This window comes from Oreochromis aureus, linkage group 6, assembly GCF_013358895.1.
Source record: "Oreochromis aureus strain Israel breed Guangdong linkage group 6, ZZ_aureus, whole genome shotgun sequence".
NCBI classification, from domain to species: Eukaryota; Metazoa; Chordata; class Actinopteri; order Cichliformes; family Cichlidae; genus Oreochromis; species Oreochromis aureus.
This window is the reverse complement of record NC_052947.1, coordinates 29,000,946-29,018,935: the sequence shown is the minus strand read 5'-3', so window position 1 is coordinate 29,018,935 and position 17,990 is coordinate 29,000,946. Positions and strand designations below refer to the sequence as shown.

Genomic DNA, 17,990 nt, shown 5'->3' with positions numbered 1-17,990 from the left:
TAATTTTCCATATTGGTCTTATTGAGCATTATGGCTGATTCTGGGTTCCCATTACCACCAGAGGCTTTCTGTCCTCTGTGTGCGGACACAGTGAGAGATCCAGTCACTATCCCCTGTGGTGACACTTACTGCCTGGAGTGCATCAAGATTTACTGGGATCAGTTCGACCACATGGGTGTGTACAGCTGCCCACAGTGCCGTGCAACATTCACACCTCGGCCTGTCCTGAAGCGAAACCTGCCTGATGTATACCATGAGCCACGGCGAGAGCTTCCAGAGCTTACTCCTTTCCCCTACTTGAATCGCGAAGTCTACTGTGATTTCTGCGTTGGCCGTCGCAACAAGGCCGTCAAGTCTTGTCTGATGTGCTTGGCTTACTACTGTGAAACACACGTCAAGCCTCATTATGAGTCATCTACCTTCAAGCGGCACAAACTCGTAGATGAGATGGGTCATCTGGACAGGAAGATTTGCCCACAACACGAGAAAGGTTTGGAGCTTTTCTGCCGCACTGACCAGATGTGTATTTGTGTGCTGTGTACTGTCAGAGAGCACCGCAGCCACAACATTACCTCGGCAGAAGATGAACGCATTGAGAAACAAGTGAGGGGTTTTTTGTTACGCTGAGTCTATCTCAAAATCTTTTAATACTGTTCTTAAGTTTGATATGAAGTTTTCATCAGTTTTTGCATACATCAGATGATGAAAAGAGTCACTCTAGACTCTAGAGCAGGAGTCTCAAATGAGCTGTGGGTCACTGCTGGCGCTCTCACCTCATTGGAGGGCCACTTGTTCAAGAAAGTGTTCAAGAAATACAAAAACAAAGAAACAAACAAGAAAACACTGACAAATATGTAGTGTTTTGTTTGTTTTTTCAAAATTCAAATGTTGTATAACAAGACAAAACTGCAAACGTGAACACAATTTTTTTTTCTCACTCTTAACTAACTGAGGCTTTTTATTGAACTTCCAAAAAAACAAACCGGTACTCTCTTTCTGGCCAGACACATGGCAGCACTTCTGCTTTAATTTTGTTCGCATTTAACAAAATAAAACTACAGACACTGAACTAACACAGCCAATCCCTCAACATCTTTGTACTCTCTGCTCATATTGCCTTCATATTAAATAATTTTTTGCTTTTTAAATAACTTAACATTGCACTTAACAACAAAACAAATCCTCCCTAACAAAAAAAAAAAAATTCAAAGGCCAAATTGCATTAGATTTCTTCACCTCAATATATGGACCACAAGTAGGGGTGATGAAGGCCTCTAGTGCCCCCGGGCTGCAAGTTTGAGACCCCCTGCTCTAGAGTGATAAAATCCTGTATTCTTGTCTTTTATCAGAAAGTCCTGGTTGTCACCCAAACTGAAGTCCAGCGCATCATTCAGGAGAGGATGAAGGAGCTCCAGGAACTTAAGCATAATATTGATGTTCTAAAAGTAAGATCATAGCCCAGTCCAACATAAATTACTTTTCTTCATAGTAAATTTGACATGGTCTCATGTTTTTACAGAACTGTTACATGTTAATACCACTTTATAAAGGAATTCAATGGTAATATCAAGGATGTCATATTCTAACTCTAAGTCCTGGAAAAAACTGTCTTTACTTTTCAGAGTGAAGCCCAGCGAGCACAGGCAGAAAGTGACAAGACCTTCCATGAAATGCTGCAGGCAGTGGAACGCTGGAAGTCTGAAATCAATCAGATGATAATGGCCAACATGCAGTCAGCAATGTCACAGGCTGAGGGCTATGTGGATCGTCTGGAGCAGGAGATAATGGAGCTACAACGTCGAGATGCAGAATTACAGCAGATCCTCGAGACGGAGGACAACATTCACTTCCTGCAGGTGTCGGAAGATCAGACAAAGCTGCAACAATTCATCTCTGTCTTTCTTGCTTTGTAATGTAGCACAGATAAAACAGTTAATGTACTTATCACTTCCAGCGCCTGTTGCTATAGCATACTGAGTATTTCTTGCTACCTTGTTAGACTGACTAACACAAAACAAGACCACGACTTCTTTATGTATGTATTTATGTTTTTAGTAAAAAAATCTTTACACTTTTTTTTCTTGATAAAACAGAGTTTCCCAACCCTGTGTGTTGCTCCTGAGGCCATGGTCCCCAAAGTGCTAATTAACCCTCAGTTCTCCTTTGGAGAGATGAGCAAAACAGCCAGTGACATGAAAGAAAATCTGGATGACATCTGTAAAAAGGAAATGGGCAAACTCTCCAAGACAGGTTTGTTCCAGTAGTTACTGTTAACACTACAATTACCTTTTACTAGCTTACTAGTTTTTGCTGCAATGTAAATATAAATGAATTTATATTTTTACAGTGAGTGAAACTCCTGTGTACATACTGTTGCCAAGAAATGGAAGCAAACGACTCAAAGGTAAGTGAGATGAATACTTTCATTTGTGCTATTTTGTACATGACTTGCAATTTTTTAAACATAAATAATGTTGCATATTTTATAACACATGTTATGTTTTTATATTCAAACAGTTCCTTTGAATGTAGATTTTCAGGAGCCAAAAAACAGAACAGACTTCCTGAGATGTAAGTAAATTTTATGGTTCGGAATTAGTCCTCAAGAGCAACATTTTAATATTATCTAAGCAGAAGACATTTATAAATGCATGTTGTGGCCTTGTTTTCAGATGCCTGCAAGCTGTCCTTTGATCCTAACACAGTTTATAAAGAGCTGGTTTTGACAGATGGGAATCAGAAGGTCACTCGGAAGAAAACAACCCAGTTTTACCCAGATCATCCAGAGCGCTTTGATGGCTTCTCCCAAGTTCTGTGCAAGGAGCCTCTCACTGGTTTCAGGTTTTACTGGGAAGCTGAATGGAGTGGAGAATTTTCCATAGGGGTCGCTTATAGGAGCATCAGCCGTAAAGGGAAGAATTCGCACAGCCTGCTTGGCTACAATGACAAGTCTTGGAGTCTCCTTTGCTCAGACTCTGGTTACTCTGCCTGGCACAACAAAGTAGACAGAGACCTTCCTGGTGCTCCCAGGGCAACACGTATTGGTGTGTACCTAGATTATGCTGGAAACACAGTGGCCTTTTACTCAGTGTCAGACACTATGACACCTATCCACAGATTCAAAGCTCAGTTTACCGAGCCTTTGTATGCTGGCTTTGGTGTAGGTTCCTCAGTTACCCTCTGCCAACTAAAACAGCCTTACTAATTAAAAAGCGCACAAATTACCCATTACCAGTGAAGAATTTACACCGATACAATGTGTAAATAATAATGACATACATTGCAAAATACAATATACTATCAGTTCTACATGTTTTTTGCTTGTTTGTTTTTTTCTAATATCTTCTTATAATAATCTATTATCCTCTCATGGAATTTCAACTGGACACTCTGTTTTCCAGTAAATCTAACCAGTTTAACCGGTTAATCTAACATCAAAGGATGCTAACAACTGAAGTACCACTTTAGAAACGAATGAAGTATTTGTTTTCATTTTGAACAATATGCAAGTCATTTGTAAATTTCCTTAGATAACATTAATTACATAAATAATAATGTTTTGAGAGAAAATTAATTAATATGTTGCATGATACAATCTCTTGCAACAGTTTATTCATGGGGTCCAAAGGGACCTCATTCAGTAAACATGGTGAATGGAATAGAAGTTATCAAAAAGCCTATTTCTTTTTCCTCTTTTCTCTCTGTTAGTCTCTTTGGCTTTTTCTGGTAAAGCATCTGAGTGAGAGGAGAACATTATCAACGGGGGAAAAAAAGAAAGCTAAACTTTCTCAGTTAATAATAATGATTACCTTTATTGTTCACTGTATAATTTTTTTAAGCGATTACCTTTAACTTCCAATGTGGGTCATAGGACAGGCATTCCATTTGCTTAGATGATTTGCATGACAAATTACCCAAAGGTACAACACTGCTTTGAAAGTTTCCCACAAAACAGACATGAAGCACGGCCATATCCCCATATGCAAACTTTCAAGCATTAGAGGCAATCAATGATCACACTACTCTAGAAGTGTTATCAAATGCTACACTGTGCACATTTAGTCTAATAATATTTGTGGTCTTATTACAGATTTAACTGCTGTAGTAACTGCAGACAGCAGCTGGGGTTGCAGTATTGTATGCATAGCATGTTTATTGTGTGCTGCAATTTAAAACATTACAAAAAAGTCCATTATACCATATTGGAGCCCAAAATTACATAATTCGGAAAAAAATACATTTCAGTTTGTTGCAAATACTGCTGTGAATAAATGTAGGCTACTGAAGAGATACACGGGACATCAGCTGTTGATGAGCTTTATTTAAGTCAAAGGTAAAGTCAAAGACAAAAGCACACAGACTGCAACATCCCCAATCAAATATAGCGTGACCTGAAAAGGTTACGATGCATGCCCAGCCTGCATGGGTGGGTATAGCTGAGGCTAAAAGAACTCCAGTGGACACCATCTGATTCTGCCCTTGCAACAAATCCTGGGTCAGGATGGAGTGGTAGTGGGTTTCTACAAGACATGCCAAATTAAATTAGATAGTCTGAATGCATACAATGCAGTCAACAACATCCTGGGTCTTCCTTTAAATGTATATGTTATTTGGCAGATATCAAATGAGACAGAGGCACTGTGACACCTTGTTCTTTTCACTCAATCTGACTATATCTGAGATCATTTTCTCTTTATTCCTTTATTCTACATTGTTTATGTAAAACTGACTGCTATGCTGATTCAAAGCATTCACTTTTTCCACTGGTCTTCTGCCTTCATCTATACTGAGTCTTATGTTAACATTGTCCACCTTGTTATGTTGCTTGTACAGAGTAGTGCGTTGTTGTTTGCTTGGCTGATTACCTCTGTTTCTTGCATGTACTCTATGTACACATATTCAAACCCTTTGTATGTTTATGGGTTTTTTTCTTTCAAAATGTGCTATTGTTCTTTGTAATGCTATTCTGCAGCCTCACAGCTGTCAGGGCTCTGAAACATCTTGGGGCCAGGTGAAAGCACTTCAGGAAGGAAGAACAATAATACACTGAAGAGATGAATGATGAAAATCATGCTGATTATTATGATTTCCATGGCCATTAATTTATTTTTATATGGTGCTCCTTTCCCATTGCATTGTTTCATTGCTGATTTTCCTAGTGCCTTTAACATTTGCATACGCTTATTTTTAATAACTGGGTTTCTACAGCTCCTTCTCTACATTTGCAGGAAAGGAAAATTCTTCTGTTTTAGGAGCTTTCATTATTTTTAACAACATAAATTCATATAGATCATACACATGACTGTGAATGCTCTGAATATTTATGTATAATATAAACTGTTCGGTTTTTGTTGTTGTTGTATTTTGGCAGCTTTTTTAAAAATAAAATTACTGTAAAATCTGCAATGATTCAAAAAAGGTAAGAGCAGGAGTGAAATAAAAAGGAATATACTTGTACTTTGTCGCACACAGTTGTGACATGGAGTTAGTTTATAATGGTTATTCACATGGTACTCCATTGTATTTTCACTAATAGAGTCCTAATTATTCATCATTTGGCTTTAAATGGAAAATGGAATGCTTATTTTAACTTTGAAAACTAAGTTAAAAGAATATAAATTACATGGATTTTCTACTCATATCACTCAAGATGGAGTGATGGATTGTGATTTTATCACAGTCCATATAATTATTTTTATATGTGGTACTTTGCTTATGCATAATAATTTGGAAATTATTACACCTGTGTTTTTCTTAAATCTTAAAAAAAACCAGCCTATTAATTTTATTCTTTCCAGTATTTATATGTTCACATAAATGAGTTCACATGCAGCAAAGTGTGCCAAAGTAAAGCAATCTCTCTCCTTTCTTTTTTTTTTTTATCATTGTTTTGTGACTGTTTGTGAAAGGGATGTTTCTAATGTAATGGCATACAAAAATGAAAAACAAATGGGAGTATATTTGTGTTATGGCCACTTGATGGCACTGTTTCTAAACTGCCAGTACACTGATACATGGCTCTTTTTTTCTAGACTTCAACATCACCCTAACTAAAGAATCACAATCTGCACATATAAATATAACTCTCTTATTTAGTCTGCTTTACATATAAAACAATGACATTCTGACAGGATAAGCTGAAAGCTCTACTTATTTTATAGGAAAGTGTAGCTGTCTCTGCTCTGTGTTTGTTTCTATCTCCAATTAACAATGACTTAAGCTTGGCAAGCTGATAAGCCAGAAGCTTTTTTTCTTGTTGTTTATGCATGCACAGTGTGGATAAACCTCTGGTCTTTCATAGTAAACTGATGGAAGCCCAGGATGCAAGACAAGCTGCCACTGGCTCTACTTTTATTCTTTCTCTTGCTGAAGTAATGACCTCACAGCCTACTGTTTGCCACTGGTGCTAGTTTCAGTCACTGTGCAAAGGTACTGTTTATAAGGGTGGGGAAACCTGCAGTCAGCTGAGACTGAAGAAGTCACTTGGATGACGCTGCGTCCCTTCTTGGGATTTCCTTGCCTGGATGACTGAGCATGTATCAAGACAGAAACTCTTATTGAAGTAATATGAATAAATATGAACAATAGATCAAAGTACATTTGGTTTTGGCATTGCAAAAACGATGATGAAACCGACCCTGCCCTGTGCACATTCTTCTACACTCTCACAAAGGTTGGAGAGCTAAAATGGATCTTAGATTGCATGAGATAGCTATGCAGTATTTAGTGTTTGTTGATTAACTTCTTCGCATTCAGTGATTGAATTTTTACTTTTTTTTATTTTTGCTTTGAAGTGTTTTCTCAGTTTGCAGCAAATTCACATTCACATGTACTTACTACATGTGGGTGAAAACTTTCCTTCACGCTTGTTCTGTCAGTATCATTGTTTACATTCAAAGAGGGACGTGCTACAGGTGGTAATACTAGCTAATCCTGTTTGGTGACTAGCTCAAGCAGAAAACCAAGGCAAGTCTTTCAACTGCAAAACGCAAAAAGGGAGATAAAGCAGGAGGCATTTTCACACTGGAATTCAAAGACCACCTTAAACTGTAGTGCTGTTCATAATATTGTAAGTAATAAAGAAAAAGAAAATAGACAGAATTTTGACATGTTATGTGTGTATTTTAAATGTCTTTTCTAACCATTCCACATCTATACAGAGACACTACAGTATGTTGTTAATACTGTAATGAAAATCAAATCAAATCAAATCATCCTTCACCATTGTCTCTGAGCTTTGTGTTGGTTCTTCTGTCATGTGCAGGTACACTACATGACAATAAGAATGCGAGTAGAAATTCTGTCAATGTGTGCAATCTTCACAAGCAACAGAGTTGTGCATTTTAAAAAAATGCAAACAATAACGTGCAACATTTGCAAAAATATAAAATGGTTAATCTCAAAAATCAAGTAATAAATATATGTACCATAGGATAAAAGGTATATACATTACTGAATGTGTGTACTAAATATGTTTTAATACCTGGTGTGTGTGGCTGTGTTTATATACATGTCAATTTACAAATGAAATAGAGTAAACAATAAAATAAGATATATAAAATATAAAATATACAGAGGTTGGTTATGTGCAAAACAGTGGCATTAATGTACGTTAGTATGGAGTGCACAATGTTGAAGTTCCAGTAGTGAGGGTGAGGTGTCTATGACGTGTTCAGCAGTCTGATGGCCTGCTGCCAAAAAGCTCTCTCTCAGTCTGCTGGCAGGCTTGCCGATGCTGCAGAACCTCCTTCCTGATGGAAGTAGTCTGAAGAGTTTATGGCTGGGGTGACTGGAGTCCATGATGATCCTCCCGCTTTCCTCAGGCACCGTTTTTTTTCTTCCTGTTAGATGTCTTTTGAAGAGATCAAATTATTGGTGGGGACAGCTCACCTCCAATTATCTGTTGGGCACACCGCACTACGTCTCTGGAGAGCTACGCCCTTGAATATGATGCAATTGCCATACCAGGTGGTGATGCATCCGGTGAGGACATTCTCAATCTCACAAAGGCGAGAGCTAAAAGGTCCTGAGGATGAGGGGCTCATGCCGTAATGTTTTTTCAGTCTCCTGAGAAAGAAGTGATTGCTGGGCCTTCTTCACTGTCTTGTTTATGTGTACTGACCACGTAAGATCCTCAGCCAGATGTACACCAAGGAAGTGGGAAGCTGCTCACTTGTCTCTCCAGTATCATTGTTTACATTGATGGTGATGGGGGTGTGTACTCCTAGCTAATCCTGTTTGAAGTCCACTATCAGCAGAAAACCTTTGCAAGTCTTTTGCTGCAAAACGTTGAGGGTGAGATGGTTGTCTTGACACCAGTTGGTCAGGCGCTGACCTCCTCCCTGTTCATAATATTGTAAGTAATCATCAAAGAAAATAGACAGTGATAAGACATGTTATGTGTGTATTGTAAATGTCTTTTCTAAACATTCACAATGATGTTGGAGTATGTTTACCCTCTGTTTACTGTGATATGTTCAGATAAATCTTATAGAGAAACACTTAATGTCATGGTTCTGGGTCATTTGACCCAGTGTTTATTATTATTATGATCTTGTGTTCTAGTTCATTCTGATTATGTGTTTGGGTTTAGACTTTTCAGTTTTTAGGACTTTGCTTCTGTGTTCCTCTATTTGGGATCTGCCCATGTGTTCCCTCTGTTCTCTGTCTATTACCACATCTCTGAATCCAGTCTGTGCATTTCCTGTTTTACTTTGAAGGTCTGTGTCTTATGACAGTGTCTTCAGCTTGTCTCGTCTGTGTAATCAGTGTCAGCCGTGTCTCCCAGCTGTTTCTCTCAGTCCTGTTCACCTCTTGTATTTAGTGTGTGCGTCTTCCCCTGCTCGTCGTTGCGTCGTCCCTCTTACTACACTGTGTGTTCCATTTACCTGCTTGCCTGTCTGTTAGTTTATTTTTCCCCAGTATAGCTAGTTTTCTGTTCAGTCTGCAACTCACAATAAAGCCGTGTATTTTGAGTTCACCTTTGCCTCCGTGAGTCCTGCTCTTGGGTCCACCTTTCCTGCCTTCACACAGCCATGACATTTAATAACTTGGGTTTATTAAAGTGCAAGTGCATTTCTTTAATTTTCTATTTACATTTTAATTTGTCTGTGATAGTTCCTCCAACATCGGTGTTTATAAACTAAGTACTTACAGACCGTCTCAGAAATTTAGGACCTATGTAGTTCTCTTATTGTGACAAACTACAAACATATCAATTTGAATATAACATTTAATGATGTAATTCTCTGTTAGTGGTGTAACATATTAAACATTTGAAGTTTTGTTTTGTCTGACGCTCTGGCAAATCTCACAGATTTGTATGTTCTAAACCTTATAGTTACAAAGACACACAACACAAGCTGAGTTCATGCATATCCTCAAGAAGCTCTTTTTTTCTCTCACATAGTAGCACTTTGATTCACCACACTGTTATCACACAGCCCAGCATGAAGTAATGTATATAGGGTAAATAGATGTCTATAGATATACGTGTATATATAGACATATAGACTGAAACAGGCTTTGATTACACTTCTATTGCGAACAGCGAAACACAGTAAATGTACACAGTCGTGTTGTGAAAGATAGAAGGGGGGGGTTAGTGCTAAGATACATGACATACACTGACATTTTACAGGTTTGCCAATTAATTCCACAAAAGAAAACACAAGACAAATAATTCACTTTAAACTAAATTATCTTCTTTTTCAGATGCATTATGGTTTCCTCAGTGAACAGGATATAAATATGAAATAAAAACTATACAGAAATCTGAGATATACAGTACAGAAATGTGAACTAGCAAGTTATAAACAGTTGTAGGATCATATTTGCCAGAACTATACAGTAGTGATAAAGTGCTAGTGGTTGTGGGTGTGTGTATGTTCAGTCCATGTGTCTAACGTGGGTCAGATGTTGTGGGGAAGAAGCTGTTCCGGTTTGTTGTCTAAACACACTCTAAACTAAATTATCTTCTTTTTCAGATGCAGCCTGCAGGGTACGATCATTAAAACTTCTCTTATTTTTGTTGTCACACATCTACCATTCAAATTATTTAACACTATTACAATATTTGTTTTTGATTCAAGCTAACGTTAGATGTAAAATGAAAGTGTTTTCCATGGTTTGGTTTATTTTATGGCACTTTATCATAATATTCATAACCAGTGTATTGAAATCTTTACACTTTTAAAGTGATTCTTGAAGCCATTATCTAAAAAAATATATATGAAAGAAGATGAATACTGGCTGTTGATTTAATGCATAATGCCACCTGCTGGATAGTTTTTTTTAACAAGCTGTTCCTCCTAATTTCAGACATCAACTCAGAATTTGACTTTTTACCACAGCGATGCCACGTTTGATGACTGCAGATTTGAAGTTACAGTTTTAAATGATAATTCCATGATGCAAAAATGGGAATTCTGCTTTAAAAACTTCAGTGAAGCCTGGAGAAATGCAAAGCAACACAACAGAAAGCCTCAACACAAGCACCTGGAGAAAGATCATTCTGCTGCTTTATACATGTACACAAAATCTATATTGCAACCTGTAAACCTCAACTTCAAGTCTGCAAATAGAACTGGAAAACCAAAGGAAACATCTGAGTCACGCTCACTTTATTCCTTTCTAACTGAAGGCATTCAGATTTTAAAACACAGCCAGGTGACATGTGTTCGTACACATTTTCAAGCAGAGACGCTTTTACATCTGAACATCTCTAACAAACAGGTTCGGTTTAGCACCTTCATGTTAGGCTCTGATGAGTGGAACTTTGCGAGGAACATTTCATGTTTTGAGGTGCACACGTGCTTTGGCGCTGACATAACATATTACTCTGCCCTGAAACAAAATAATCAGGTGCTAATTCCCCCGTATGAGATTTTCAAAGTCACTGACATTCAGACAGAAACAAAGGAATGCAGAATCAGCTATAGACTCACGAGCAATATGAACTGTGTTTATAGCAAAGAAAGCAATATGTTGCATCCAATATCTACTTTGGCAGTAGATGGATTTTGGGTCATTTTTACAATTATTTGTATTGTTATAATTTGTCTTTTGTTGTCCTTTGCTTTGGTAAAAGTGTACCATAAGACCAATGCTGTTTACAGTTCTTCCTTTTCATCTAAGTTACAGCAGCCACATTGTGGATTATATTAGGCTGATCTTTGCATTTTGTGTCTTATTCTTCATGCATATATTCATGCATACATTTTATATTCTGCACACTCTATGTTTTGTTTTTCACGCATTCATGCAAACATACATAAAAAATAAAATAATTTGTCACAATCATATACATTTTTCTTTTGCCTTTGTTTTTGTGGAGAAGCAGAATGAAAACAGTTGTGTTCAGTCATGCACACATTGTTCTTTGAGTAACACTTACAGCTTTGTCCACAATTTGTTGGCACTTTTTTGCAGTTTTTTGCCTCTTTACACCACCAAAATGACTTCTAATCCGACAGTCAACAGTCACAGAAAAAAAAATTGCCTTAATTATTTAAGAATTATAACCATTGTCTTGCACAGTTGACTGACAAAAATTTAATGACCCACTGAGGTTTGTTCTCTTGTTATTTCAAATAAAGCATTTTTGTTTTGATAATATTTTTTTTAGGAAACTACCAGAAGTATGGATTTCAGTTGTGCCTGTAATTATGCTAATATATACGCTCTCTCCTTTTTTAATGAACTTCAACTTTCAACTCTGTCATGAACAAATATTCATAACAATTAGTAAAATAATATATAAACATAGATTACATTTATCTTGTCCAGTTCAATTATGACACACAAAAACACATCCAAAATCAATGAACAAAGGTTTACCTAAAAAGCCTGTTCTATTGATTACGCTCTTTTTCTTCTCTGACTGCTCCCTTTAGGGGGCAGCACAGCACAGTGCATCATTTGCAACATTGCCATTTCATCCCATCTCTTGGATCTTCTGTCACAACAGCCTTCTGCATGTCCTCCTTCACTAAATATATTGATCCTCTCTGTGGTCTTCCTCTTTTCTTCCTCCTGGCAACTAATGTTCAACACCCTTTTGTGTTGTCCTCCTAGTGCTTGTTAAAAATAACACAGCATGCACTTATACCTTGTGAGCTACTGCTCCAAACAATTTATTATACAACACCACAAATCAATCCTCTTTTAAGTGCTCCCCTGTTGCCATCTGTGAGCTTTCTTAAATACAGTGCCCCCTGCTGGTTAACCTTATCATTACATCAACATCGCACTGCATATCAACACACCTTTGTCCAATATATTGTATCCACTATCCCTTCTCTGCACATGTACAAACCATCTCAGCCTTGCCTCTAACGTTTCCCCCAAAGTGCTCTACCTGAACTGTCCCTCTGATACACGCATTCTAATTTTGTTCCTTAATATCTCTCTCATTAAAATCTTCTGGCCTCCTGTCTGTTTATCACTACCATTGTAAACCTTCCATTTCACCCTTGATGGTAGCCTTCTCCATCTACTACACCTTGCATGCACTCTCTTCTTTACCTCTCTTGTACACTGTAACTTTGGATATTTGACCCCAGGTATTTAAAATCAGCTACTTTAACTTTCCTACCTTTGACTTCTTGCATTTTTAAGGTTGCACCTTTTTTTTCTTTTTTGTTTTCTTAAATAATGGCAATTCATGACCACTATGCTGTAAGGTAAAGAAGTCTCAAAAATTGCATGATTCCCCTAAGTGCAAGCATTTGGCAGCAGTGGGAAGGAAAAACTCCTTTAAAACATAACCTCTGACAGACCCGGGATCCATGAAAGGCAGCCATCTGCCAGAACCAGCTGTGGGTGAGGGAAAAGAGAAGAGAGATTGTAGGAGACAGTGCTAGAGTTTAATAATTACCTACTGTTACTCATTTTATATTAAGGTTTAAAAATCTAGTTGGTATTGGTATGGCGAATAACCTTCAGTAAAAGTAATAAATCACACAGCAATAGTACATTCATGTAGTTGTAAAAAGCATGATAATATATTAAGTAATCCAAAGTATTCAGAATACGTTACACTCATTGAGTAACGTATCTGAATATGTTACAAAATACATTTTGGGGCATGTATTCTGTAATCTGTAGTGGAATACATTTTAAAAGTAACATTCCCAACACTGGCTCTGATTAGGACTTGTTATTAAGGCAAAAAGAGGATGTTTTTCAATATTTATGTTACAGACATTGTCACCCAAGGTGTTGGGTTTATCTAGGCACAAACCCTGCTGGAACACGAGACCAATAACTGCACGACAAACAAGGCAAGAAGGCGCTCTCCGTGTTTGTGGCTCGCGAGGGAAGTCAGCCAAAGTTGAGGAAAAGATTCCTTCACCTTAACTCAGCTCACTTCGACTGATTCCTTCGCTACAGCCCATTTTATTGTCAGCAAGTAATCATTCATGAATATGCAATTACAAATACACGTGACATTCTTAAGCAGGCATATCTGAACAACATCAATGTCTGTATTCTGTGTGTGTGTGTGTGTGTGTGTGTGTGTGTGTGTGTGTGTGTGTGTGTGTGTGTGTGTGTGTTTCCAGCCATACTATACATAGACATACGACCCTTCAATGAACTTAAACTGTGTGTATGAGGTATGCAGAAAAGCAGAAGTAAGTGAACTGGACATGTGTGTGCTTAACCCTTTAAAACCGGTCAGAGCAGGCATATTCCGCTTTCGGTAACTATTTTAAGTCCCGTAGCTCTGCAACCAGGTAAGCTAGAGCAATAATTTTTTTTGCATATGAAACCGGAGGAGTTGTACTTACATCTTATGCCACCAGCTTGTCCTAGGTCATGGTTTCCTTCCATATATATAGCTTTATAAAACTATATAAAATATATATGCAGCAATAAAAACATAATATTCCAGAAACACGCTTTGCCGATCCGATCAGCTGTTCATAACACTTCAGACGTTGGAATAGACGTCAGCGCGAATTCGCATGTCCGCCATTACCTGCCTAAATAAACAGGAAGTGACGTCATTTTGAACGGAAATGTAATTCGAAACTATCAGGGCCTCAGAGCCTATACTGGTGTTTTTAAAAGTTATCTTTGACTTTATAACTTTCTGTGTACTTTGGGATGCTTAGAACTCAAATTGCACTTTTGGAAATAGTTTATTTTGATGCATATACTGTGTTTTTGCAAATTTGCACTATAATATTTGGCAAATTTTTTCCTGCAGTATATGAAAATTGGTGTATTGTAAAATAAGTTATGAAGACACTCAAAATAAAATTTCCTGTGGTGGGAAACTATTTTGTGCAACTTTTTGTATTTACAGTTTTGAGGATAAGCCTCTTAAATTTCTCTAACTAGAAATATATGTTAAAAAAACAAAACGATTTTCAATTTTTTTTGTAGTTTATTGCATTTTTGCAATTTATGTAATTACTATGCACTTAATGCATACACATATTATTAAAATTTGGGCTATAATGGTTGTATTGATGTATATCAACTTGAAATGCTCCCAAAACTGGCATGTACAGCAATGCAAAAATATAATATAAGCTCTTGCGGACTTGGTTCTATGGTAGGTCTTAAAGGGTTAATAAACTGGCAAATTACAGCAGGATATTCCTATCCTCGGTCAGAAGGCACAGGTCACTTGTATGATGAAAGAGAGGGTCCACAGCGATGATAATTTGGGTTCCTTTAATTCAAAACATCTTCAGAAGCGAATTCGTGTGAGTATATATATGTGTGTGGTTCTGTAAAATAACAGAAACTACAATTAGCAAAGAATTAAAGTCAACCAAACTGGTCTAAATAATACAGAAAGGGTTGAACAGAAAATCTAATTCGAAAATGACTAAACACTACCCCCTGGTGGACACAAATGGGCTGCTGCACAGGGATAGACTCCATCTTTACTTTGGGCAGCTCAGTTCACAAGGGTGGCGCCATTTTGGTCAAATCAACGTGAATATACAGTGTCTCGTGGCTACACAAACAGCTGGCAAATTCTATACAAGCATCACACAATGTACATGGGCGAGTATATGATAAGTTACAACCATAGCACAAACAAATACAAGGCACTTACTTATCATTCACGCACACGCACGACACATGTTCAGTACAACAGCCCCACTCCACCAGCGCTATCACGGTGAACCAGCGCAAACACAAACAAAGGATGGGAGGAATGTACCATCTTAGCAGTGGTTAGAGGGGGTCCGTGGAACAGTCTATACACACAAATCACAGGGGTTTTATACAGTAAGCGTCTTGCTAAACTATAAAAGCAGGAACTTGCAATAGGTCATGTCTCAAATGCACATTTAAAGGCATGAAGTCTCGCACTTTAAGAAACAGAACAGTCTGGTTTCTAAAGCTATAATGGAAATTATAATGTCGAGGCTACTTCCTCTCATCTCATGGTACACAAGTGCACATAGAATCTTATCAGACCTAATAAGGATATGATTTTTACCAGCATACACATGATTATATATTTCTAAGCATAAATGATTATATGTTTCTAAGCACAAATGACAATATAAAAAATATCAATTCCAACACAAGGGACTAAGCAATGAATTGTAACTTAATTCAAACAAACAACTGAAAGTGTCTGCAGTAAAGTCCTCAAGAGAGGAAACAGAATATTTTGTGATGTCCATGGGTTAATGCAGTGCTTTTGCAAATAACAGTGAACTGAAGCTGAAACAAAACTGAAAGGCCGGGCTTCAATACTGATTGCTTGATTTATTATATGCTTTGGTGGTGTGCAGAGGCAAAAGTTCAAAAACGGGTTTTTCTTCAACTGAGAAAAATTCTACAAGTTGGCACAATCATGCACATATTGTTCTTTTGCGATATCTCTGAAGATGTAATTCTACACCATTGAGTGTCAGCACCTTTGTGTATCAGTAAAAGTAGCTTAGCTAGTTTACTAACCTCACCATAGAGAGAGAAGAGATTATCTTTGATATCTTGTTTTAGTTTCTGTCCAATGATTCAGACGTAACCAAACAAAGGTTCAATGCAAAATATGCCTCATTGGTCAAAATCAAAGAACAGTGTGAGATGTAAGACTCTGACAAGGCAAATCATTTTAGGGTCTTTCACTAATGCATTAGAAAAAGAGAAATTGGCACAAACAACAATAGGAGATAGGAGAGGCAAGAGCCAGTAACAGCAAGAGTGTTTTGCATGGACTGTTGTTGTTGGTGTCAGATTATTTCTAACCTGATATTGATGAATGCTGGTTCAAGCTCTGTGACTCGAATTGGGACTGACGATAATGGCGATTTAGTAGGTAAAATGGTTTTGTTTGTCCTGATAGTAACTTGGGAAATAACCAGTTACATCACAGGCTAAGCTTTTTATGTACATAAATGTCCTTTTGTGAGCCAGCGAGTCTTTCATAAATTGAAACTATCTCACAATATAAGGCGTTGAAAGCTGCGGAGCAGTTGAATTAATAGGTATTAAAAACAATACCTTTGAAAGTGAGGCAGTTTTTAGGCTGACAAATATATTTGTCTACAGATCAGGCCGCAGTAGGAAATCTCTTCACAGTCTAGCACACCGGGAAGGTTTTTTTTTAAACTTTTTGTTTGTTTGTTTGTTTGGTTGGTTGGTTGATTTTTCTGAAGTTAGCCTTAGCTGGTCCCCATCCCAGATGAGAAAGGAAGAGGGCTGACCATAGGGACTAGCAACCCTACCCCATAAAACTCAAGCTGCTACAGAAATCCCAAAAAGAGGACTCAAGGAGGATTGGTTTTGAAAGAACCTGCAAAGATGTCATGCAGTGAAAGCCAGGGGTATTAAAACAACTCTGTATCGAAACAACGTATACACTGATCTATAGTCTTCATATACTCATACGACTCCTCAATTGCTTATTGGTATGTTTTTATAAGTTACAGATGAGTAACATGTGTGAGATATGTTGTTTTGACAGAAATATGCATTCACTCCTTTGATTTCACTGAAGCATACAGAAAAAAAGATTTTGTGTGGGAGTTCTTCCATGGAATTTGCTAGCTTAAGAGAAATGTAAAGGAAAATGTTATATCATGTCACTCAGTGACATAATATAAAAAGGAATGAATGACACAGTGCACACACAGATAAAAGGGCTAGACAACATAATCTGAGAGTCTAGTACTGAAGAAGTGCATACAACATTGAATACAACAAAACCATCTAAGAGCACTTCACACAGGTAAGATGAAAGACAAACTATATCTACACTATATTATATAATTATTTTGATGGTAGTGTTAAAAATATATGTAACCATCTGTAATATTTTTCCAGTATAAGCATTTTTGTGTCTGTAATTCCAGTGTATTCTTTCTTTATTATTTTCTATATTAAACTCATTGTATGATGTACCTCTGATCTTATCAATGTGTTTATTGACATTACTCTGTTTACTGAAAATAGCAAAATTCTGATAACGTGATTTTCCTTACTTTGCAATTTTTCTCTTTCTCTTTTTCAAGATGTTTCTACGAGTCAGACTGTTTCTCAATCACTGCAAAAAAACATCCCAGTACTTGATTATATTTCCTGTTTCTGACAGCTCACTGTAAAATGAATGTTGAAACATCCATAAAAAGAAGTTAGCATGATAAAGGTTTAGAGGCCATAAACATCTAGATTTGTATTTTTCTTTCAGCATTACCGTCCTGTTTTCCTGCTTTTGAACTATGACTGCCAGACAGACAGTGATGCCTCTGGTGGTGCTGATCCTCTCCCTGCCAGGTCTTGTTCATAGCTTCAAACCACTCTTCTCATCAGATTCCATCACTCACCGTTACATTACACGAATAGCAATCCTTCGAAAGACAGCAGAGGTCTGCCGAGATATCGCTGCTTCTAATGGACTGGACTTTACCCTGACTGTGAGTTGGAAAGACACTCTTAAAAAGAAACATTGATGCATTCAGATATCTGTGCTTTGCTGAATCTTTGACAGTAACTAACAACCTCAATGTTGCTGA

At 37.4% G+C, this 17,990-nt stretch overlaps 2 protein-coding genes across 2 annotated transcripts; both read left to right on the top strand.

Annotated features, from left to right (window-relative positions):
- Positions 1–5,529, top strand: ftr84 (finTRIM family, member 84). Its single transcript, XM_031743856.2, has 7 exons — positions 1–603; positions 1,350–1,445; positions 1,623–1,856; positions 2,094–2,250; positions 2,348–2,404; positions 2,518–2,571; positions 2,673–5,529. The coding sequence occupies exons 1-7, from the start codon at positions 31–33 to the stop codon at positions 3,203–3,205; spliced, it is 1,704 nt and encodes a 567-aa protein (XP_031599716.1). The 5' UTR covers positions 1–30; the 3' UTR covers positions 3,206–5,529.
- Positions 5,530–10,053: 4,524 nt separating this feature from the next.
- Positions 10,054–12,866, top strand: LOC120440559 (ecto-ADP-ribosyltransferase 4-like). The gene has a single exon (XM_039613252.1). The coding sequence runs from the start codon at positions 10,408–10,410 to the stop codon at positions 11,164–11,166; it is 759 nt and encodes a 252-aa protein (XP_039469186.1). The 5' UTR covers positions 10,054–10,407; the 3' UTR covers positions 11,167–12,866.
- The last annotated feature ends 5,124 nt before the right edge of the window (positions 12,867–17,990 follow it).

Bases quoted from the DNA above. Each gene is read 5' to 3' on its own strand.
- ftr84 (XM_031743856.2), top strand. From the start codon at position 31: ATGGCTGATTCTGGGTTCCCATTACCACCAGAGGCTTTCTGTCCTCTG. The intron at 1,446-1,622 runs GTAAGATCATAG...TTTACTTTTCAG, and splicing joins ATAATATTGATGTTCTAAAA to AGTGAAGCCCAGCGAGCACA. The intron at 1,857-2,093 runs GTGTCGGAAGAT...TTGATAAAACAG, and splicing joins ACAACATTCACTTCCTGCAG to AGTTTCCCAACCCTGTGTGT.
- LOC120440559 (XM_039613252.1), top strand. From the start codon at position 10,408: ATGATGCAAAAATGGGAATTCTGCTTTAAAAACTTCAGTGAAGCCTGG.